This window comes from Tenrec ecaudatus, chromosome 2 (genome assembly GCF_050624435.1).
Source record: "Tenrec ecaudatus isolate mTenEca1 chromosome 2, mTenEca1.hap1, whole genome shotgun sequence".
Classification (NCBI taxonomy): domain Eukaryota; kingdom Metazoa; phylum Chordata; class Mammalia; order Afrosoricida; family Tenrecidae; genus Tenrec; species Tenrec ecaudatus.
In genome coordinates, this window is record NC_134531.1 from 200,326,098 (window position 1) to 200,351,157 (window position 25,060).

At 38.9% G+C, this 25,060-nt stretch overlaps 2 protein-coding genes and 1 non-coding gene across 3 annotated transcripts; 1 reads left to right on the forward strand and 2 right to left on the reverse strand.

Moving 5' to 3' along the window:
• The first annotated feature begins 630 nt into the window (after window positions 1–630).
• On the forward strand, window positions 631–842 carry LOC142441881 (small nucleolar RNA U3). The gene has a single exon (XR_012783174.1). It is a non-coding gene; the product is annotated as a small nucleolar RNA U3 (small nucleolar RNA).
• A 16,855-nt stretch (window positions 843–17,697) lies between these two features.
• On the reverse strand, window positions 17,698–18,621 carry LOC142441223 (olfactory receptor 2AK2-like). Its single transcript, XM_075543276.1, has one exon. The coding sequence runs from the start codon at window positions 18,619–18,621 to the stop codon at window positions 17,698–17,700; it is 924 nt and encodes a 307-aa protein (XP_075399391.1).
• Window positions 18,622–21,830: 3,209 nt separating this feature from the next.
• Window positions 21,831–22,763, reverse strand: LOC142441224 (olfactory receptor 2T33-like). The gene has a single exon (XM_075543277.1). It carries the CDS (start codon window positions 22,761–22,763, stop codon window positions 21,831–21,833), a length of 933 nt encoding a protein of 310 aa, XP_075399392.1.
• Window positions 22,764–25,060: the final 2,297 nt, after the last annotated feature.

Genomic DNA, 25,060 nt, shown 5'->3' on the forward strand with positions numbered 1-25,060 from the left:
GTGTAGAGCAATGTAGCGGACTGGGGGAATTAACTTTCTCAGAGTGATCACCTTGCAGTTTGGGTGAATGTTCCCACAGCAACGTGGAGCCCAGCCAGTGGTGGGCAGTATATTCTCCCAGTAACTTAAATGACCCAGAATCTAGGCTGGGTTTCTCCCCCAATGTTTGAAGGGGAGAATACCTGCTGCTTAGTGTTTGAGGAGGACTGGCATGATTTCCTCAGCAGCATTTAAAGTCAACAAATGCAGGCTGGAGCTCCCAAAATTGGGTCTTAAGAGCTGTTCTAGATGGAGGAGAGTGGCATGAACTCTTTGAGTGGCTTGTGAAAGGAAAGAGAGGAAAAGGAGAAGAAAACAAACACAGGAGCAACAATGGCAAGCAAACTAATATCCACGCACACACACAACACACACAAAATACAAAGACTAAACAAAAGTGAAAGCAATGAAAAAAGAGAAAACAGCAAAAAAAGAGAACTTTATCTGCTGAGACTGTGATAGGAAAGAGATAAGTCACACATGGAGGAGAAAAGAAGAAAAAGTGAAAGAAGAACAAAAAAGAAGAAAAAGAAAAAATGAAGAAGAAAAGAAAGTGAAGGAGAGAAAATTAAAAAAAAAAAAAAACAGATAAAGACTATACTTTCAGGGATCATTTCTATAGTCGGCGACTAGAGAAGTTCCTCTGAGCGTGTAGAGCACCGAAACCCACGAGGAGGAGGCGCAGCACTCTCCCCTGAGCGTGAAGCCGGCTCCGGGCGCCGCCTTGTGCAGAGGCCGCTTGCCATTGATGATTGTTCTCCCCGCCTCTGGGCGGGGCGACGGGAAAGTGCAGTCTGAGTGGCAATTTAAAAAAAAAAACAGATAAAGGGATAATTGAACCCATGTCGTGTTATATGTAACACTATCTCATGATGTGTGCTTTACTGTCATAGGCAGCAGTATGTTTCTCTCCCCACTAGGTGGGCAGAGTTTACTTAGGCAGAAGGTAGGGGTCTGAAAACCAGCAGAGGCCTGTGGAAAGAAATAGAGGGAGAAAATCATAAAAGCAGAGAGAAGAAATATAAGAAATATAGAAGAAAGAAAGAAAGAAAGAAAGAAAGAAAGAAAGAAAGAAAGAAAGAAAGAAAGAAAGAAAGAAAGAAAGAAAGAAAGAAAGAAAGAAAGAAAGAAAGAAAGAAAGAAAGAAAATCGACTGTGCTCACTAAGTTTGGCTGTGATAGTAAAGAGGGAAGGAAGAAAATAAAGAGAGAAAGAAGAAATATAGAATAAAGAGATAGTTGATCCCTGATTGCCTGAATGTGTGGCCAGAGGGGTTTAAACCCTGCCCGATGATGGCAAGTTGGTGTGCCCTTTTATTGCACTGACCCAGTAGTGCCGGGCAGAATTGCTCTTGTTGGCGATATTACCTTAGAGGTAAGACTGAGGTTTCCTCAGCAGCATGGCTCAAGGTAAATGGCTTTCACAGCTGCTTCATGTTGTGGGCAGCACTCCCACAAATAGCAGGCTGGAGTTCTACCTCTTATTTGGGTTAATTTGCCCTAGGCAGTGGGTAGTGATCTGGAAGGCAGTAGTGGTGTATGATACGAAAGACAGGGAGAGAGCAGGAAAAGGAGGGAAAACGAAGAAAGAGATAAAATAAACAAACAAAAACCTGAGCCTATTGTAACCGTCTGTAGAATTGTGAGTGAATGAAGAAAGAAAAATATTGTGGTAATGTAGGAGATACCTGAGACTTGATTATCTGTCCATGAGGCTATAGGATTTTCATTTCTTCCTCAGTTTTGTGCGGTGGTGTGCCTTCTTGATGTAAGGTTCTGATAGGCAGATAGGCAGGGATGGGATATCCATTGACGCATGCCCAGGAGAGCCAAGCATAGAACAAAAAACCTCGGATTTCCCGCAGGTGGGCATGGATGGGCATTAAACCTGGATCAGGCCAGGTGATTGCAATTCAGCCAGTGGGATCAACCTGGGGTCGTTCACCATGCCTCCCTCTGGAACCTTGAAAAGGCAGGAGCCAGGGGGAGAGAGGAAGAACTGGAGGAACTGGGTAGAGCACTTGAGAAATAACTTGAGATAGAACTTTGGAGGAGAATTTGGGAGAGAGATCTTTGCGTGACACCGAGCAGTGTCTGCCAGGCTTCATGGTCTGGAGGAATCCTATGGGTGCCGTGTAAAACATGAAACTTCTTCTAACTCTCATTAAATTCACTTGGATCTTGAGCCAGGATTCGGCGTGAAATCTTTCTCATGCGGAGCCAAGGACCGAGGTGTAACCCGGGAGAGGGAAATCTTACAGTTCCACAGATGCAGGGTGGGATTACTCTCAAAGACAAGATTGTACCAGTGACCAGGTATCAGTTTGCACTGCAGTATTGAGTGCTGGAATTCACTGGTATACCTGCCTTGTGCTGTATGTAGAACTATATATAGAGCAGGGGGAAAAGGGTGTTCCCACAGCCCCATGTAGGGCCCCAGGACAGTCAAGACCTCCATATCTGTGTATAGAATCACTGAGAGGGAAGCTGAGCTTATTGTCCTGCAGACTGCTGGATCAGAGGATTTAATTATTTTTTTTCTCCCTGGCCAGCTAGAATGAAATCAAATTAAATTGTCTCTCTGGCTCTGGGCTCTTGCTCTGTGTTCTGTTCGAAGTTTAGACTTGCTTCAGTGTGTTTTTGTTATGCAAAATGCCTCCAGGCCCTGAAGCTAAATTCTGGCATTCCTTAATGTGGACTTCTTTTCAGGCAGATTTATGTTAAGGGACTCCTTCTATGTTCTCCTTATAGCTGAGCAACAAGCCTGGGGTTTGAGTTTTTACCAATAATATATTTTCTCACTCTTTTTTATATTATGCTTGTGAGGTGCTCAGATCTGAGGGCTGTCATGGTGACTCCCAGAGGGGAAGATCTAGGGGGGTTGTTTCCTTCTTGGCCAAGTGGAACTGAATTTTCCCCCTGGACTCTAACTATCAACCTATTTTCTCCCACACTGTTAGGTAACTAGCATCAGGGATGGGAAGTCCATTGATGCATACCCAGGAGAGCCAGCATAGGACAAAGCTGGATTTTCCCGCTGGTGGGCATGGATGGGCGTTACACCTGGAGCAGCCCACCTGGGCCAGGTGATTGCAATTCAGCCAATGGGATCCACCTGGGGTTGTTCACCACGCCTCCCCCGGGAATCCTTGAAAAGGCAGGAACCTAGAGGGAGAGGGGCTTGCCTTGTCTTGTCTTGACTTGTCTGGTCTGTTTCGGAGGAACACTTGGGAGAGAGATCCTTGCGTGACCTTGAGCAGTCTCTGCCAGGCCGCATGGTCAAAGGGAATCCTATGGGTGCCGCGTAAAACCTGATGCTTCTTTTAATTCTCGTCAAATTCACTTGGATCATGAGCCCGCATTCGGCGTGAATTCTTTCACATGTGAAGCCAAAGACTGAGATTGGAATTTAGCCCAGAGAGAGAGACCTTACAACATCACGATCTGCCTCAGGTAAAATTCTACTTTTTATTCTACTCCAAATTATGGCTACCTGTTAACCCCCACTCCCTAGCCTATGACCTTGTTGTCCATGAGCTGGAGAAGAACAACTGAGACGTGAGATTGAAAGAAATAGAAAAGTTTATTGACAAAATATTAATAAGAAGAACCTGAGCAGGGACCAGGAGCCCGAAAGGAAAAATAACTCGCCGGTCCCTCTTGCTTACAGACTTGGGTTTTTATAAGGTTTCATTTAACTGCTGAGTCGTGCAAGCAAGCTGTGCAAGCAAGCAGAACTTGTAGTTAAGCAGCACCACTGAGCAAAGAGACTTTGCGGCTGCACAATTTCCTGGTACAGGATAGTCTTTTGCTGGTTTTAGGAACAAGGGGCTATTTGGATTTTTTTTTTTAATGCTCTAAGGCCCGAGGTTGCACTTTAGGACTGGTGCAGAATGATTGCTTTATATAAAATGGCTCTATTTAGGTTAACTATTGCAAGCTCAAGGAAGCTAACAGCATGGGAAACTCTGGCATGGGGTACTCCTCAGGCTTGGACGTATGTACCCTTTGTGGTGTCGGCCCGAGGAATTGCGACACCTGATGAAAGGCGGGAGGAGCTTTTAGGCTGGAGTCCACGAGCCCAACTCACAGAACCTAGAGATACTTAGAACATTCTTGGTTCGCTTTGTGAGTGGAAGTCGCACACAAACAAAGGGTTCAGGACAGACCTTAGTACCCTAATTCTAATTTCAGGACTCCACCTCCCAGTTTCCTTCACCTTACCTCCAAATTTTCTGGTCTGGCAGCAGGAGGTTCTGATGGCTGAATCTTAACTAGTCCTGATTTTCCTGTCACCCTTAACTTTTCTTTTGTTTTATCTCTTCTGCAAATATTTCAACAATAATGGAGAATTTGGATATTGAAGTCAGACATGACTTTTGTTAAAAGAAAAAAATGTCTTTAACATATGTGAAACCTATGTATCACATAAGTTTTTTCAACAATTTTCTGGGCATATACACTCTTTTTTTTCTTCAGTTTTTCCACAGTTTTATGGGTATACAATTCACATATCATACAATTCACTAGTTTGATCACATGGAGAAGGATTACAAAATATCAGTTTTATTGTAATTTCTTCATTCTTGCACTCACAGTTATTTCCTGTCTCTATAGCCTTATGTATTCCTGATTTTTATATACTGAAAATCATTAAAAAGCAAATATAAGAAAGCAACAATAATAATAAAATAAAACATAAATCATCAATAAAACATCTAAAATATTAAAAACGAAAAGATAGTTAAAGGACTCATAAGGGAGATCAGGTGATAAGCTGCTAAATCTTAATGTAACTGTATCTGCAACAATCCACTTTCCATTGTATTTTTCCAGGTAGCAAGCGTATTTGGATATTCACATCCTCAGGCTCTGCTCTGAGCAGATGAACCTGCAACTTAATCCAAGTATTCTTCTTCTTCTTTCAACTAATGCAGCATTAAAATTTGTCGAAAGGAAGATCAAATGATAAGTTATTATATTTTGATCTAACCACATGTGACATAATCAACTTGACAATTTTCTCTATCTGATAACAGGGCTATTAACCTCCCGTAACTATAATCAAAGTGGATTCAACAGAGGCTTAATCCATATGTGGTCCCTACAAATGGATTCTGGCCTTCCACCATTATCCATAGCCTTCTGCAAATGAGGTGTCCACAATTGCAGCTCCATTCCCTCCATTAGATGTGGATTATGTTATTTACAATGCCTTGATCGCACAGGCTACTTGCTTCTTTCATGTGGATTACGTAGATATCTCACTTCAGTGGCTCTTTGTTTGGAAACAAGATTTTAAGATTCTAGATGCTTTTCTTTCTGAGAAACGGGCACCAACTGGTTTCTTCACCACATTGTCTGAAGCACCCATATGTTCAGTCTCTTCATGAGGGTGAGCATAAAGCAGGGCCATGTCATAGAACTAACTGTTCTTGGATTTGGGGCTAAAATTAAGTGCAAGCCCAAAAGGTGTGATGCTATTCTTGTTGCTTTGCTTATTTATTTGCATTATTTCTGTCCCACAAAATCAAATGCCATTGCATAGTCAATAAAATAGAGGTAATCATAGTTGGTGTTCTCTGATTTTGGCCAAGATGCAAGCATTAGCAATGATATCCTTTGATGTAATGCTGTAATAATGTTTGAATATTTGGGAAACTTTGCTTGCATTTGATATTAATATTTTTAATAATATCCACATTAAATTGTATCATTTACTTTTGAATTATCGTAAACATCCAGTTGGTTGACCAAGAACCTCTCTTAAATTTTTTTTGGCATAAACAAATGGAGTATTGCTGCATCCATTTTTTGGAAATATTTCAGTTGCTATTTCATCAACTCCCTGAGTCTAATGTGTGTGTGTGTGTGTGTGTGTGTGTGTGTGTGTGTGTGTGAATGTCTTCAGTGTCATTTGTGCTTCTCACTACAATTCCATAAGTTTTAGATCATATGCTACCTCCTGATATTATTAAAAATTGACTTATTGATTTATTATATTCTTTACATCCTTCCTAGATGTTACTTGAGTTCTTTAATATTTTGCACAAATAACCCCTTAATATTAGAATTCAAGGTTTTTTTTCTTGAATTCTTTCTGATTGAGAAACACTGAATATATTTTTCACTTTGGTTGAAATATATATTTATTTATATTACATATTGTATTTATCAATATACAAATATACAATATATAAATATGTGTTTGTATGTATATGACATGTATGTGTATCTATTTATTCCCTGGTTTTGTTGTATATAATTACATAGAGTTATGCATTTATATAATACATATTATGCTAGTCTGGGTAGACTAGAGAAACAAATACAGGGAGATTCATACAAGTATATGAATCATATGTGTTTATATACAAGAGCAATTAAATGTTGAGAAAACATCCCAGCTCAGGCCAGATCAAGTCCATAAGTCGAATGCTAGCCAAAATGACTGATACCAATCTGTAAAGTCCTCTTCAGACTCACAAAACACATGCATTGATTCCAAATGCAGGAAGATCACAGGCCAGTGGGTTGGAAATCTTGCGTATTTTGTGGTGTCATAAGCTTCTCAGTGCTGGCAAGGGTCTCCATGTGGTCTCTTCAGTTCCCAGGGCACAGGTTCTATTAGCGTAGTGCCATAAGTCTTGTCCATAGAGAGTCTCCAAGGGAGTGAGCAGCCAGAGGAGTGCCTCTTGCTTCCAAGGAGGAAATACAGGAGTACCCAGAATTCTCAGGAGAAAGTCATGCCCACACAGAGCCTCATTGGTTATGATCCTTTTGACAGACTAGTTCCACCCCTTCACTCTTAATCCTCTTAAGTCCCCAACTGACAACTGATTGTGTAACTACCATACATGTTTACTTCCTACTTTTGCAGAACTATATTTATGATATATATCCTATATACTATTGGCATATATGTATACATCTATGTCATAAAAAGTTGCCAAATATATATATATCTTCAATCATTTTTTTCCAGCACTATATATCATTAAAAATTTTTGAGAGACCATGCCATGCTAAAATAATTTCGGGAATGTCTGTAAAATAATGTTATAGAATATTAAAGGAAGTATTGCGGCAAACTGAGCAAGAGCCAGCAGGGTATGTGTTGCACTTTTGGGTGTCTTGTTAGTGTGAGAGTGCAAGAAAGACTGGCTTGAATACAAAATGTTGGGCGTATGCGTTTTGCTTCATCTGTGCAAGTCTTTGTTGCACAATGTTGTGCTGGAATTGTTCCTTAGCATGGTCTATTAAAATCCTTTAAAGACTGATAGTACCCTCAGATGGCTTTAAATAATTACACCAGTGTATTTTCCCCACTGGTTTAATGATTTAATCATTGGACGATCCTAAATTTAAAGCTCACTAGTCTGCCAATTTCTGTGGTAACTCCTCTGCTACTATTGCTTTATCCTTTCTTGATTTATCCATTTTTAGATTGCTGTAAACTTTTTGCAAATCCAGAGTTTCAGCAAAGTTGATTCTAATAGTTCTTGGGGTTTCTTTCTAGTATTCCTCTATTGGAAAGTATCTTCTTAAGGTTATCTAATTAAGCACGTTTCCCCATGTTTTCATATCTAATTTTAATACATGGATATTCAATTGATCCAGCAACTCTCATTTAAAATTTTATCATTTTTTTTCTGTTCTGCAGGATAACCTTTGTAATGAAATTAATTTTCAATAATGAGTCTTTTCTGGATTATCTACTTTGTTCCATTGGATTATAGTAGGAACAGGGTAACAATCTTTTAAATATTGTGGTTTTATGATAATCTTGTTATTTCATAGAATTATAGTATTAATTTTAACTGTTTTTTGTCATATTCTTTTGCAATGCTAAGCAAATTCTTGTCAAATTGTAAATTTACACACTAAAACATAATCTCATAGTATTGTCAAACGCCAAACCAAACTTACTTCCATCTAGTTTATTATGACTGGGATTGCAATGAGAATTACATTGAATTGATGTACTAATTTGAGGAGAGTCTTCAATTTTCATTTTTAGTGTAGCCTGCGACAATGTTCACAGATGTACTCATTCCTTTTGGATGTAATGAAGGGGGCATTTTTGTTTTTTGGTAATATATACTATAACTTTTACACAAGTATATTCAATTTGTACTGTAAGGTTTGCAGAGACAAGAGACAGAATGAGACCTTTAATAGATTTACTGAGGAAGGTGAAGATGTAGGGAACAGGAAATCAAAGGAGTTTAGGATAGCCAGATAAAGGATGGCCCTTTGTCTAAAGCCAGAGAATTAGCAAACTCAAAAGGTATAAAGACCATGAGAACCACTATGAAGAAAGTTAAACAGCTTAATTGCCTCTGGTGCCATAGTCTCAGCTTCGGCTGCTGAATTGGCAGAGAAAGGAACAGCAAGAAGAGTCAGAGCTGGGGAAGCCAGGCATGGGGTGGTGGAGAGGACCAAAGGCCAGAAGCAAGAGAGGCAAGAGAGAGAACAAAGGATGATCTCGGGTATTTAAGGCTTTGGGCCATTAATAATTTTTTTTGGATGTGATAAATCCCTCACATCTTTCTGGTTGGAGTGGATAATTCAAGTGGGCTGGGCACCGGCTTAGGCAATTTGATGTCACTTAATTGGGTGGGAAGATGGGCGGAATAAGCCTTGTAATCAGAAGTGGCGGCTGCTGTCCTTAGTTAAGGTGGCCACCTGATGTTAGAGTAACACTTTAGTTTATGATTGATAACATTGTATTCAAAAATATTTTTTCCTAAATAAGTTTATATAATTAATTCTTTTCTAATAATTACAATGGAAATGTTAACTTGTCAAAGTGTCATTATTGTTGGCTACTGTCCACTGTGTTCTGACTTATCATGCACCCCAGGTACAACAGTGGACCCCTCCCAGTCCTTTTCCAGCTCAGAATTGCTAATGATGAACTTCTTTTTCAGCCATGGTGTCAATCCATTTTGTCATGGTTCTTCCTCTTTTTCCTTTCCCCTCTAATTTTTAAGTGTAGCTAATAATTTATTGAATAGAATTAAGGCATTCTTTTGAAACTTGCTGGTGAAGTACTGAAAATCCTTAAACTCTTCACTCTTACTGTCATTGAGTCAATGCTGACTCAGAGATAACCCTCTCTCTTCAAGAGAACCCAGTGGATCTTCAAAACTGAAACTGCTTATGGGAGTAGAAAGCTCAGTCATTCTTCTGTGGACTTGCTCATGGTTTTGAACTACCAACCGTGCAAATCACAAGCTAATGAATAACCACTACACTACCAGTGCTCACAACTATCAACTCACTTCCATCAAATTGCTCAGGTTCTTAATGGTCTACAAAATAGGGTTGAACTTCTCCATGGATTTTCCTACATGTGATAAGAGTCAAATATTTCTGGATCTGACTGTATCAAACATAGAAAAATATATTAAAAATGGAGAAAAAAGACTACTTTAAAGTTGAAGATGTTTACAACTAGGATATCATATCCCTTCATGAATGTAAACTGTTACATGTTTTAAACATTTTATTTATCTATTTATTTAAACTGAACACTTGAAATGTTTAAAAACAAACTACAAATTCTAATCGAGATATAAATACAATATAAATTTCTATTTATGTTGAAAAGAACATATTTATAGCAGTGTTCATTTCTTCATATGCTACAGTAGATCATTGAAAACTGACAAAACAGTGATGAAACAGAATGGAAGTCAGCAACAAAGAAGAAGGACCTTAGAAATTATTGTTTGATTACTGTTTTGTTTGGGGTGACAAAATTAGTCAATGGTGGTGATTTTGCAGCATTTTAAATATAATTAATAGGGTCACTGAATTAAACACTTAAAAATAATAACAGCCTGAGAATTTCATGTTTTTGGTATTTTAAAACAATAAAGAAGTGAACTAATATTGCTAGCATCATCAGTTTCGGGGGGGGGGGGGGAGGAAAACAGTCCCTAACTCTCCGTTTTAAGACGATAATATTTGTTTTTATTTTTAAAACATTTATCAGAAGGTTAAATTTATAAAATATTGCATACACTTTATCTTCTACCACTTGTATGTCAGTTGGTCTTACTGTAGTGGCTTGTGTGCAGAAGAGTTCCCAAGAACAGTTGAAAGAGTATATCACCAGGGAACTCCCAGAGGTTCATGCTGGATTCCTAAGAGAGCATGGAAAAAGGGATATATTTCCTGATGCCAAATGGATCTTGTAAGAATCTGATTCTTGACTGAAAGTAGAGAATACCAGAAAGTTGTTTTATTCACTATGCCTAGACATTTGACTGTGTGGATCATATAGTGGACCAGCCTCCACAACTGAATGTGTCCAAGGGGGGCGTAGTTGTGTAATTTAAGGGTAAATTAAAGAAAAATAAGACAATACATGCAATTGCTCACCTTGTAAGCTCACCGAATCGAGAGAGATAATGCGTTTCCTTCCAAGCTTATAAACTCTTGTGAATGTGCATACACAGGACAGGAAGAGGATATACTAGAGGCATTCACATGACAAGAAACTACATACACAAGATGGGTGGGTTCTAGAGTTAGTTGGTAGTTAACCTTGATGTCCCCTGAGCTGACTTGACCTGAGGTGGCCTGAATTCTTCTCCAGACTGACAATCTCTTATCCTTATAAGAAGGGTATGCCTAGCGTGGGGCAGACAATAGGGTCTGATTGTTCTTGATGCAGCTAGCCACTGGGGGTAAATAATAGAAGAATCTTTATGTTGATGTTTTTATGGGGGATCATTGCGGGGGATAACTTTGTTAGGAGAATGTTGTGGGAAACAGAAAGATTTCTCCCAAGTTATCTCCCCCAAATATATGTTAGACTTAGGAAACGGATTGAAGCTAATGGTCAATGATTGTCAAATTACTTCCTTGAAGGGATTCAGTTGCCAGATTATTGTCAGTCCCACCACAAATAGGGCCCACTCCTTGCTGTTAAGGACAATTGGTTACATCTCCCGAAAGGCTTGCAGTCATCAGTTTGGTCCCTGTAGGGTTGGTTTAAACCCTACTGATAATGATTTCTATGGAGCTCCTGAGAACAGGTCAAACCTGCCCAGTGACATCCAAAATTAGGCTGCCATCCTGAATCGAGGTTCCGCCCTTTTTGTCACATGTGTGCTCCCAATCCCTCCCCTTCCTACTGCATGTACATCCTTAGATTGTCCCCCTCTCCTTGCTGTATCACCTATAGCACAACCCTTTCCTGTGACGTATGTCTTTGCTTGTAATTAGGGGGCTTGCATGTCCCCTGAGAATATAAAAGTCTTTGTTAGCATTAAAGATATCTCTCTCCACTTGGACCGCCAAGTGAGGCTGAGGTGAACATGCTGCCATGAAGTGTGCCTGATCCCATTATTTCAATCTCTTTTCTATCTCATGCTCTCTATGACATTACTATAATCTTTATTTATTATTGCTCTATAATTGAATGTACCGGGCCCATAATGATGTATTAGGGGCTGGTAACTCTGACAGAATGTGACTGGAATTCATCTCCAACTCATGAGCATGAAGACATTCCTCCACCAGTCTGCCTCCCAGACTCTTATTTATGAATGTAGAGAATTTGTCTGCAGACACTCTTTTCCTGGTTTTCAGTTTCTCACTGAAACTATTGAGAGGCTAACAAAAGAACGGAAATCCCAGAACACTTCATTATACACATCCAGAACTTGTACATGGATCAGGAGGCATTTGTGAGTGCAAAACAGGGAAGTAATTCATTCCTTTAAACCAGCAAAGGGGGTGGGGGTCAGGATTGTATCCCCTCACCTACTTATTCAATATGTATTCTGAAAGAATCATTAAAAAAGTTTGCGTGAAATCACCATATAGTCAGTTCTGACCTAAAGAGACATTATAAAAAACATAACACAAACACTTAGAGAACCCCTGTATCCTCACAATTGCTCCTGTGCTTGAGCCCATTGTTGTCCATCCGTCTTGTCAAGGGCTATCCTCTTGTTCTCTGTTTCTCTACTTTACCAAACAAGAAGTCCTTCTGAAGGGAGAGTACTCTCCTAACAACATGTCACAAGTATGTAAGAAAAAGTCTTATATATAAAAACGTGAAAGAAAAATTCCTTCTAAGGAACACTCTGCCCAAAACTTCTGGCAAGACAGATTGGCGTGTCCTTTAGGGAGTTCATGGTATTTTAAATATTCTTCTTAGCAACACTGTTCAAACACATAGATTCTTTCTTGTGTTCCTTACAGGGTTATGAGTTCACTGAAAAGACAATGACTGGGATCAGGCATACTGTAATCCTCATGAAAGGTAGCTAGGTATGGGGACAAAATGGGGTTGTCTTCTCCAAATGCCTATGCTAGCAGAAATTTCTTGGCAGGGCCACATACAGGGGTTGGAAATAAATCAGCCAGCCTTTGGACACTTATGGGCAGACCTGAACTGAGCATGGACAGACTAATACCCCTAGCACAGGTGAAACCAAAAATCTCGCCTAGGCCATGACATCACCTGGATGGGCCTAAACACAGCTAATGAAATCAACCAATACCTTCAACCACGCGTCCACCAGCCAATGGTGGGATGGAATAAAGACAGGAAGCACCGCCTGCATGCTCCCTTGGCCCCCCTCTAGGCCCAATGACAGTCTGATTTTGCTCTGCCCTCACTAAGGAGGGCCACTCCAGGTCTCCACATGCTCTTGGCCTCTTGACTTCTTGGTCTCTGGGGATTACAAAATTTGACACATGTGGGTGCTTTTCCCCACGTGATTTTGTGTGCCCAGTTGTGAACGCCAGTGTGGCTTCCACGTGGCTTGGCACACTTTCAAAAAATAGCATGTACCCTTTTGAAACTGTAGAACCTGAAACTTTTCCTTTCATTTCCTTCATAAAAACTCACATGGATTATGAAATACGCTTTGGTGCGAATTCATTTAGCTTGTGAAGCAAAGAACTGCGGTATAACCTACTCCAGAAACCTAATACTCAAAGTAACAGACTTGGTTTTCAATAATCTGAAGAGGACTTTTTTGGAGTGGAGTCTTCCATGATGATGTGCATGGTGTAAAGCCTAATGGGGTAGAGCCTTAGGATCGTCATTTACTGATGGGACAATACACTAAGTAAAGGGAAACAATTATAATCATCTGTTAATTATCAAAATTTGAAATGTATAAAGTATGAACCTAAGAAAATTGGTAGGTGTCAAACAATGAAATGGGTTATATAAAGATCAATATCCTAGTCGTCAGTGAGGTGAAATAGACTATTTTGATTATTTTGAATCAGAAAATTATGATTTACTATATCAGCAATAAAACAATCAAGATGAATGGCATTGAATTTACTGTCACAAAGGACATTGCAAAATCATTCATGAAGAGCAATGCTATCTGCGATAGGAGTATGTATCTCTGCCTTCAAGGAAATCCAATCAACCCAACTATTAATCAAATTACGCATCAAGCACAAAAGCTAGTGAGGAAGAAATGGAACAATTCTACCAATATCTTCAGTTGGAAAATGAATAAACATGAAGTCAAGATGCATTGATAATTATTGGCGATTGGAATGTAGAATTGGACACAAAAAGAAAGGAATAGTACATGGAAAATATGGACTTGGTAATGGAAATAAAACTGGAGATCGTGTAATAGAATTGTTCATAGCAAATACTTGTTTTCAACAACACAAATGACCATACAAATGGATTTCTACAGATGAAATACACAATAATGAAATTGAATATATTTATGAGAAGAGATGATGGAGAGAGCTCAATACTAGAGGCCAAATAAAACCACCTAAACAAAAAAAAAAAAAAAAAAAAACGAAAATCAGGCCAGCAGCTGACTGGTGGACACGTTATAAATTGCTCATTTGTAAGTCCAGGCTAAAAAGGAAAAAAAATAGATCCACAAGAGCCAAAATATAAACTTTAGTTTATCCCACCTGAATTTCAAGAACAGGTTTGATGCATTGAACATGGGCAGAAGACCCGAGGAGCTGGGTGAAGTCATCAAGAACATCATTCATGAAGAAAGCATAAGGTCATTAAAGAGAAGAGAAAGGAAAAAGCAAAGTGGATGTCAGAAGTGTCTCTAAAATTCGCTCTTAATTTTAGAGTAGCAAATGCAAATGGAAAAAATAATGAAGTCAAAACTGAAAAGAAAATTTCAAAGGGCAGCTCAAAAAAACAGTCAAATATTATAATGAAATGACCAAAAACCTAGAGTTAGAAAACCAAAGCACGTTCATCTTATCTTAAACCGAAAGAACTCAAGAAAAATGTCAAGCCTTAAGTTGCAATATGGGACTATTCTTGGAAATGTTGGCTGATTGCCAACTCCCATTTTTTGTTAAACTAGTGTCCAGTCACTTAAGATTATAATCTAATGAAGCCAACAATTCATATACTGTGGTTCACACCCAGTCTATACTTCTATAAATTCCTTTTTGCTATTGTGTTTTACATTCTATACCATTGGCTAAATTAATAATACTATCTGTAGATTAACCTCATGCCATAGGCAAATGATTTATAATATTCTTTATCATAAAATGATAATGACTTTTCAAAAGTTTACAAGGGAGATATATGTAAGCTGTACATATATCGGGGGCATAAAGATACTCTTAAGAACAAAGAGTTCTTATACCATGGGCCTATGTGAGGCCTGACCATAAGCTTCCTTTAATCGTTCAATCCTAGAAAGGAATGTTCCGTCATGGCTTCAGATTTTTCCAGTTTAGGCATAAACCATCAAGCACAGAATTGCTCTTCAATATCGCTTTTGAAATATTCTTTCTGACAATGAATGCAGTGCTGTTCTTCTTGATTGTGCATTCCTGGCAAAGTAAATGAGAGGATTTTCAGATTCAAAATGGTCAATACCTTTCAACACACTAAGGCTTAGGACATCAATCTTCAAGCATTCCATCCATTTTTGATGGCTTGCAATTTTCCTAGATTCATACTTTGTGTATTTCAAGTTCTGATAATTAGCATATTGTTGGAGCTGTTTCTCTTTACCTTGAGTTTGTGCCCTGTCAGCATAGAAGATCCTATATGCTACACTTTTGCAATTTTTTCTCCACTTAAGTTACCATGGTCGACTCCACTCAGAGAAAATGTATTTCAAGAGACCTCAGAATCAAGGGGCTCCTCCTCTGGCACTATCTCCCACAAGGTTCTGCTTCCTCCCATTAGGCATCCATTCATCATCTGACAACATTTCCAAGCTATGCTTAAGGTTTTCAGTAGAAACCTCCTCCAAAATGGGCAAAATGCTATCTCTTCTTAGTCTTGAAACTCCACTGAAACCTTATTCATTTATTTTTTTAGTGATCCTGCTGGCATTTGACATACTAGTGACCTAGCTTCCTGCATCACAACACACAGGCCACCACAGTGTGGTGCACTGACAGGATTTGAGGAAGGTCTCTTTACAACCTGTGATGTGCAGATGGCACAGCCTTGCTTGCTGAAAGTGAGGAGGGTTTGAAGTATATCCTGAAGAAATTCAAGGATTGCAGCTTTCGGTGTGGATCACAAGTCAACGTAAAGATGATCAGTATCCTTACAACTGGACCAGAAGGTAACATAATGATAAATGGAGAAAACACTGAAGTTGTCTAGGGTTTTGTCTTGCTTGGATCTTCCATAAATGCTCATGGAAGCAGCAGTCAAGAGCTCAAAAGATGTGCTACATTAGGTAATTCTGCTACACAGGCCTCTTTAAAGTATTGATGTGTAAGTATATGACTCTCAGGACCCTGGTCATGGTGTTCTTTATTGTCTCATATATATGTGACAGTGAGACACTGAACACAGAAAACCTTAGAAGAATCATTGCATTTGAATTGCGGTGGTCGCAAAGAAGACTAAAAATACCACGGACTGCCTAAATGACAAACACATCTGTCTTTGAGGAATTTGGGCCAGAGTTCTTCTTAAAGACGAGGATGGTGGGTCTTTGTCTTTCATGCTTTGGACATATTGTCAGGAGAGGTCAGTCGTTGGAGGAGGAAATCAAGTTTGGTAAAATAGAGGGGCAGTGGAAAGGCGGAAGGCCCTCAAAGAGAAGGGTTCGTACAGAGACGGAGGCAATGAGCTGAAGCAGAGAAAGTAAGAATAACTGTGAGGATGGCACAAGGCTGGGGAGTGTTTGCATCTCTGCTCACAAAAGGCGGACTAATGTATGTGTCCATCAAAGTACGCATGTATCAATACTCTGATGTACAACAAATATGCAATGGATTGGCACTAAGTCATAAAAATAAAAGAATATAATTATACTATATATTACACTCTGATTCATACTGTAAAATGGGTGAACCCAAGAAAACTATGCCCAGTGAAATGTCAAATATTATTTGATCTCACTTTTTTTTAGAATTATAAAATCATTTTATTGGGCGTTCTTACAGATCTTCTCACAATCCATCCATCCATTGTGTCAAGCACATTTGTACATGTGCTGCCATCATCATTTTCAAACATTTTGTTCCTACTTGAGCCCTTGGTATCAGCTTATTTTGCCCTCTACCCACCTTCCATCCCTCACAACTCCTTGATAACTTATATATGGTTTTTCGTGTCTTACACCATCCAATGTGTCCCTTCACTTACTTTTCTGTTATCCGTTTCCCTGGGAGCGGTTTATAGGTAGATCTTTCTGATCAGTTCCCCCAACCTTCCCCTTCCCCTGCTGGTATTGTTACTCTCATTATTGGTACTGAGTGGTTTATCTGTCCTGGATTCCCTGTGTTTCCAACTCTTATCTGTACCAGTGTACAGGCTCTGGTCTAGCTGGATTTGTAAGGTACAATTGGGGTCATGATAGTGGTGGGAAAGAAGCTTTAAAGAACTAGAGGAAAGTTGTGTTTCATCATTGCTACACTGCACACTGACTGGTTCTTCTCTTCCTGTGACCTTTTTGTAAGGGGTTGTCCAATTGTCTACAGATGGGCATTGGTTCTTCACTCTACACTCCCCATTCTTCACATAGATATGAGTTTTTGTTCTGCGTCTTTGATGCCTGATACCTGATCCCATAAGCACCTCATTATCACTCAGGCTGGTGTGCTTCTTCCATGTGTGCTTGATTGCTTCTCAGCTAGATGGTCACTTGTGTATATTCAAGCCTTTAAGACCTCAGGTGCTATGTCTTTTGATAGTCAGGCACCATCAACCTTCTTCACCACATTTGGTTATGCACCCATTTTGTCTTCAATGATCATGTCAGGAAAGGTGAGAATCACGGAATTCCAGGTTATTAGTACAAGGTGTTCTTGCATTGAGGGAGTACTTGAGTAAAGCCCCAATGTCTGTCTGCTACCTTGATCTCACTTTTATAACAATACAAGAGCAGGCAAACACTTAGAGAACAAAGTTTATTTTTAGTTACTAGAGGAAACAGAGAGAGTGGCACTGAGGTTTTTCTTTATGGTGATTGGAAATTTGGCAGTTATTATAATTATGTTTGTACAATGTGCATGGTATAATTCAAATCATTGAATCATATGCTTGAAAATGCTGAATTAGTATTATGCTATATACATACATATACACATCTTCATACACATATGTTCAGCAAATAAAAACAAAAAATAGCTTGCTTTATGTTGAGCAGTTTCAATGTAACATTGGTTCCGAATGCCACATTTTCTGCACAAATATTCATTTTCCCATCAGTCTCTTCAAGGCTCCCAAGACCTCTTTAGTCCTTAAACTGTAGATAAATGGATTAAGAAGTGGGGTGATCATGCTGTAAAACACTGCAACCACTTTCTCCTGTTTAGAATTACGCAAAGAATGTGGTCTCATATAGGTGGAAATACTAGTCCCATAGAATAGGCTTGCCACAATCAGGTGAGAGGAACAGGTGGACACAGCTTTTTTCTGCCCTCTACCTGAGCTCATCTGGTATACCACAGTAAGCACCCTGGCATAGGAAGCTATGATAGCCAAGAATGGTATTAGCAGAATAATAAAGCCACTCAAGAGAATTGTATACTCATAATGGGAAGTGTCCTGACACACCAAAGGCAACAGAGACGGGACTTCACAGAAAAAGTGGTTAATGAGCCTAGAACTACAGAATGGAAGTTGAAATACATACAATGTATGCATTAAAGCATTGAAAGAACTACTTGCCCATGCACTTGTGACCATGGACAGACAAATTGTCTTGCTCATGAGCACAGGATAATGTAGAGGGTGACAGATAGCAACATATCGATCATACGACATGAAACCAAGAAGAAGGGCTTCAGTTCCACCCAGGAGTAAAAACACAAACGTTTGAATCGCACAACCTACAAAAGTAATGGTCTTATTATTTGATATGAAATTGGCTACCATTTTGGGTATCGTGGTGGAGATGTATATCATGTCAATGAAGGATAGCTGACTGAGGAGAAAGTACATGGGAGTGTGGAGTCGAGTGTCTAGTTTAATGAGGTAGGTCAGTATAACATTCCCTGTTACAGCCACTGAGAAGAGGACGGTGATGGCCAAAAAGAGGACAATGTTCATGCGGCCAAATTGGAAAAGACCCAGAAGTATAAACTCTGCTCCACAACTTTGATTTTCTGTCTTCATGGCTTAAAACAAAGAAAGGAGTCAGGCAGTATCTGAAATCCCCATTTCACAACATTGACTGTCCTTAAAGAGTAAACAAAGTGACAAAATGATAATTAAATGCTATATAATTTTTAATCACCTAAGATAAATATAAGTCCCTCTCCAACACATTAAACATGCGTAATGAACAATCACCTTTCTGACAAAAACCCCCAATATGAACACGATGATTTCTTCCTGTAAACAGAGATGAGATTGTGTCAATGTCATGCTCATTTGGTGTTTCTGCATGATATTTTGGTATTCTTACATTATTTCAATCTTTTCCATCATGTATTTTTACCCTTAACAAGTTACATTAAGGGTAAGCATTCATTTATTTGTATTGGGGAACAAAAATATCACGTCACTCACTTTATTTCTATGTTTGCCTTATTTTTGTGAGCTGGAATCAAATCCACAACATCTCTTAGGTAGGCCTAGTTGTGGTAGATCCTGAAACTCTAAAAGTGAATCACACAATTTCTTCTTTTCAGTGTTGTATAGTGCTTTTCTATATTTTGCTCTGCATTAGGCCAGTCAAATAGAGGGCTGGCAATGATGAGATAAAGTAAAATGCACAATTGACCTAGAATATAAGATAATTACAAACATCGGAGAAAGGATTTTAATAATGTCAAAAGAGGAAAGAAACCATTAGAGTAGCCTAGAATAAGACTTGTATATATATATATATATATATATATATATATATATATATATATATATATATATATAAAACCATCAAAAAGTCCATTCATTCCAATTTACTTCTGAAATTACATGAGATATGTTAATCCTAAAATCAAAATTATACCACATATGAAATAATGGTGAATTTTGAAAGATTATATCTTATCTAACTTTAATTTTTGCTTAAACACTTAATTTATCTCTGAAAATTTGAAAAATATAATTTATTCAAATAACTAAAAGAAGATAATAAATCAATTGGATGAATCATGCTACCTGGTAAAATTCCAATATGTTATTATTATATATAATATTATAATAAAATTTTCAATTCTCTGATAATAAATGTGATGACTAACAATATTTCAAAAATTGTTTAAGAAAATGACTTATGTTTTGAATATCAAATATAATGCATTGATAGAATTTAAATATAGAGAAAAATTAAATGTAACTATATAGCTGTTATTTGAAAATTAATTTATGCAAATGCCACCTAAATTTCCAGGTTAAAGCATAGGATGAATTATTTTAATAAAAAGTTGTCATAAAAGTTGCACACTAAAAGGAAAAGTTAAAAATGTTGATAAGACTGTGAAGTGATGGAGAGGCAAAATACAGTATATTATAAAACTATAATTTATAAAATACTGGTACACAAGGACAGATAGAGATATAGAGAAAAAATAGCTGTTGCAACTAATGAAAGTAAAATTACATAATGCAGTATCACGAGGAGCTATATTATCATGCAGGAGAAAAATATTCATAACATAAAAGGGAAAATTCTGCCATGAGTTTCCAATTACTGTAATACTCATTCTATCATGTTATTTGTGTGGGTTTTTTTTTTTACTGTTTACATTTCAAAAACATGCAAAAATTGTAAATATTAACAAGAACTTGGATATCTTGCAGCATGGATAAAATTAATATCTCAAACATAAAATAACTACCTTACTTTGAAAAATACAACTGCATTGTGAAAAGAGGATATAGATGATTTTTATGTGAAAGAGGAGATAAAGCTTTTTCTCTAAGTATTCACTTCATATACATAGCCAGAGGTAGAAAGGAATGCAAAATGAAAAGCAACATTTCTCTGTGACTTACCTTTGTCCAATAAGCAAGATCTTTCAACATTATAGATGGAATCTTATTCATATGAATTTAGAATGATTCAATTCTGTTTGAAGATATGTGCTTTATATTATATACATAGAAATGTATTAACGAAGTTGGAGGCACAGGGAATCCATGGTGGATGATACCTTCAGGACCAGGGGTGTGAGGGGTGATACTGGGAGAGTAGAGGGTGAGTGGTTTGGAAAGGGGGAACCGATTGCAAGGATCTGCATGTGACCTCCTCTCTGGGGGACGAACAACAGAAAAGGGGGTGAAGGGAGACACTGGACAGGGCAAGATATGACAAAATAATAATTTATAAATTATCAAGAGTTCATGAGGGATGGGGGAGCAGGGAGGGAGGGGAAAAAAAGAGGACCTGATGTCAAGGGCTAAAGTGGAGAGCAAATGCTTTGAAAATTATGAGGGCATTGAATGTCCAGATGTGCTTTATACAATTGATGTATGTATATGTATGGATTGTGATAAGAGTTGTATGAGTCCCTAATAAAATGTTAAAAAATAAAACTGAAAAAAAAGAATAGAACATAGTAATAACATATATTTTTTTATCCCACACCTCATTTTTGGGGAGGTAATCTATGAAGGATGTAACATAGTAAGGAAACACATGTAAAAGAATTAGTAAAATATGCTTCAAGTAAAAACGTATTTACCTCATATCTATATCTTACATTTTAACATACATCATGAAAAGCCAATAGTCATTTACAATAGTCTGTCTTGAAATCTCCTTAGCTTTGGGCATGCTTTTAAAAATTACATTTAGGATCAGCAAATCTCATAGCAACATTCTTATAAATATTTCCTAATGTTCAAAATATATTTTATGGTGCAGTTTCATTGTTCACATTGCTTCTTTTGTATTTTGACACATATTTTGACAAATATTTTGAAATTCACTATATAAGGATAGAATCTCAATCTATGTTTCAAATTATTATGCATATATTGAATATTGTATATTGAGTGTGTATGTCCTCATCCTACTTAATTATTTCCACAAAATGGAAAAAATACAGTTTAATTGGTATATTTGTAAACAATGTTTTGTAGACTAGCCTGTAACTTTACTACTAACGAGGAGGCATTAATTTCAGAGCTAATTTCCCGCTACAACGTTTGAGCAGCAACACAAATATCATTAATAAATTAATTAATTCATCTTCCAAATGTAAAATTAATAACATAAACGAATGCAAGGATATTGTAAGGAAATGGAAAGTGATTTGACTAAAAAATAGAGAAAATTAAATGATATTAATAGTATAACAAAACAATATTTTGGAAATGTAACCTGTCCCCAGCTACTGTGCCAAAATACTGAAGACTAATATTGAATGTAGGCATTACATTAAAGGTTTTCTCAGGAACCTCTTCAATGCCCCCTTAACATCTTTGTTTCTCACACTGTATATAAGAGGGTTCAAGAGAGGTGTAAAGATGGTATAAATAGCTGAGACTACCTTATCATAAGCTTCTGACCTGTAAGACTTGGGCCTCATGTAGATGACCATGATGGTCCCAAAAAAGAGTCCCACAACTGCAAGGTGAGAGGAGCAGGTAGTGAAGGCTTTTTTCCGGGCTGCAACTGACCGCATTCGAAGCACTGCAGCCAGAATGAGGCTGTATGAGGCAAAAATGAGAGACAACGGGATCAAGAGCATCAGGATGCAGCAGACGTACATGAAAGATTCGTAGAGCTTGGTGTTCGCACAGGCCAGACGGATCAGTGCTGGCGCCTCACAGAAGAAGTGGTTGATTTCCCTAGAGTGGCAGTAAGGGAAGCTCAAAGTGATGGCAGCTTGCATTAGCCCATCAACTGCTCCAAGAAGCCATGAACCTGTTGTCATGAGCAAGCAGAGCCTCTGGCTCATAAGAATAGGGTAGCGCAGTGGATGACATATAGCCACGTAGCGGTCATAGGCCATGGCTGCCAAGAGGAAGCACTCACCACCTCCCAAAGAGATGAGCACGAATATCTGGCCTCCACAGTCAGTGGGAGAGATGAACCTCGTGTCCATCAGGTAGTTGGCTGCCATTTTGGGAACGATAGTGGAGACCAGCATCATGTCCATGAGGGAAAGCTGGCTAAGCAAGAAGTACATGGGTGTGTGGAGTTGAGGGTCCACAAGGATGAAGGTAATCATCAGGGCATTGCCCATCAGTGAGGTGATGAAGATCAAGACCACCACACCAAAGAGGAACTGGTGCATCTTTGTGTGGTTAAAAAGCCCCAAAAGAATGAAATATATTCCGCTAGTGTTATTTGCATTTTCCATACCTGTACTGTTGCTTGGAACACCTAAGAATGGTGAAGAAAGAAGATTTGTTTAAAAGGAACATTGGATATATTCTTACAAAAATTTGAATTATGAAGTAACAGTAATGGAGGGAAAATTATTACTTTAATCTTTCAGTAACCAACAAGATATTTTTCCAGAGCATCCTACAATCCATCTGTGCTGTTATTACACATCTCTTTTGGATTCACATAATAATAATGCATAAACTGGTTAATATGCATTTGCTCTTTTTATTGTTAGATGTTATTGAGTTGGCTCCAACTAACAGTGACCTTGTATGCACAGAATTAATCATTATACTCTCGTGTCATCATTACGTATGTTATGTTTGAGCTCCTGGCTGCAGCATATGTGTTAATCTTTGTCTAGCTTTTAACATATTAAAGAACAAAGATATCACTTTGAAGACCAAAGTACACCTGACCCAATCCATGGTATTTTCCACGGCCTTATATTTTAAAATTAAACAATTACTCAACACAGGAATTCGAAAAGGAGGAAAGCGGGAGGGAGAAAAAGGGCAATGAAAGTAAAATAAAGACAGAAGGAGTGGGGCACTAATCCACCCAGGGCGAGAGTCCTGGTCCTGTGTGCACATAGTCGGCAGTGAGCATTCAGACCCTACCATGATGCACCAACCATAAGGACAGCATGGCCACATGGAGGGATGCATGGAAGGAGAGTTACAGGGCTGGCCCCAACCGGAGCCAAACTGACCCCTCCCTGGAAGTGGAGGAGAGCAGAACAGAACCAACAGATTGGGGAGGGGACAGCAGGACACCCACACTGAGGCTGGCAGGAGGGAGGAAGAGAAAGAAAGAGCTAGACTGGACCCCATGCCCATCACACCAGGCTTGCAGGATGATGTCCCTGCAGGAAACTCATGGGACACAGAACGGACTGGGCAACAGATAACAACATGTGACGCGCTGTTCCCTTACTGGAGCAGAATGCGATGGAGGACATTTCTGGGGTAACATGGTATTGAGTCAGCACGGTCTGAAGCCCCAAAAATGAGCAAACCGAAACTGAGCATACCAGAGCAGCAGCTGGAGCAAGTCAGAGCTATGAAGCCCCTGAAGAGACCCCAAGGGGCGCTCCAGCTCCTGACAGACTTGAAGGCCAGCGAAGAGACCCAGGAGTTTTGTATATTTGTTCTCTCTTTTTAAAAAAAATTATTTTCTTATTCACTTACTATTTTCATTTTTTAAAATCAGGTTGGACCAGGTCATAATCGGTGTACCTACCCATATAGGATAGGCGGTAGAGGCATGCGCGAGGAGAGAGCAGCGGGATTGGTCCTGGGAGACCTGGAAGGTGGGTGGTGGACAAAGGGGGCGGGGAGCAGGCTGTGCCATGGACAGGGGAACACCTGGGGTGTTAAAGTCAATTACAAGGCAGAGATAGGGATTTGAGGCAGGCAGTGGGGTTCGGGGCCTTTGGAGCAACAGAAAACTAGCTAAGAGGAATTACCAAGAGGGAGAAATAAGGGGAAAGTGTCAGTGGACCTGGAGGAAGATTAAAAAGGAAACAGAGGAAGAACCTAGGATGCAAAGCAATGGATAGAGGTATAAACATATATAAATACATTAATCCACAAAATAGAGGTTTTCGCCTATGTACATATATTTATATGGCAATACATGGAGGTAGGGGTTGGACTTCGGCCCTCTTCTCCTACCCTCCTTCAATACAAGAACACTTTGTTCTATCCAATAGGCAATCTCAGATGTTCACCCTCCCAATACAATCTCAGATAACAAAGCAGGTGCATGAGCAAAGGTGGTGAAGAAAGTGAATGGTGCACAGTTATTAAAAGATGTAGTGTCTGGGGTCTTAAACGCTTGAAGTTACACAAGCCTCCATTCAGCAGTGAAGCAACAAGTCCACATGGGAGAAGCATACCGCTGGTAGATCATGAGGAGTCATAGGAACAGAGTAATAGGCATCAGCAGACACATACCAAAAAACCTACTCTTTAGAACGATGGGGGCTGGAGTAGAGATCCAAAGCCCACCTATAGACAGTGGAACAATCACCAGGGTGCAGTAAAGTATTGATGAAACACACAATAATCCTCTGGTTCCTTGAGGCTTCCTCACTCCCCACTACCATGATCCCGGTGCTGCTTCTCACTTCAGACTAGACCACAGCATGTACACAGGTATAGAAAGGGATTGAAGTGCAGGACACACAGGAGCAGGAGTGGAAATAGTGATACCAGAAGCATAGGGGGAAGAAGGGGAGAGGAAGGGAGAAAGGGGAACCAATTG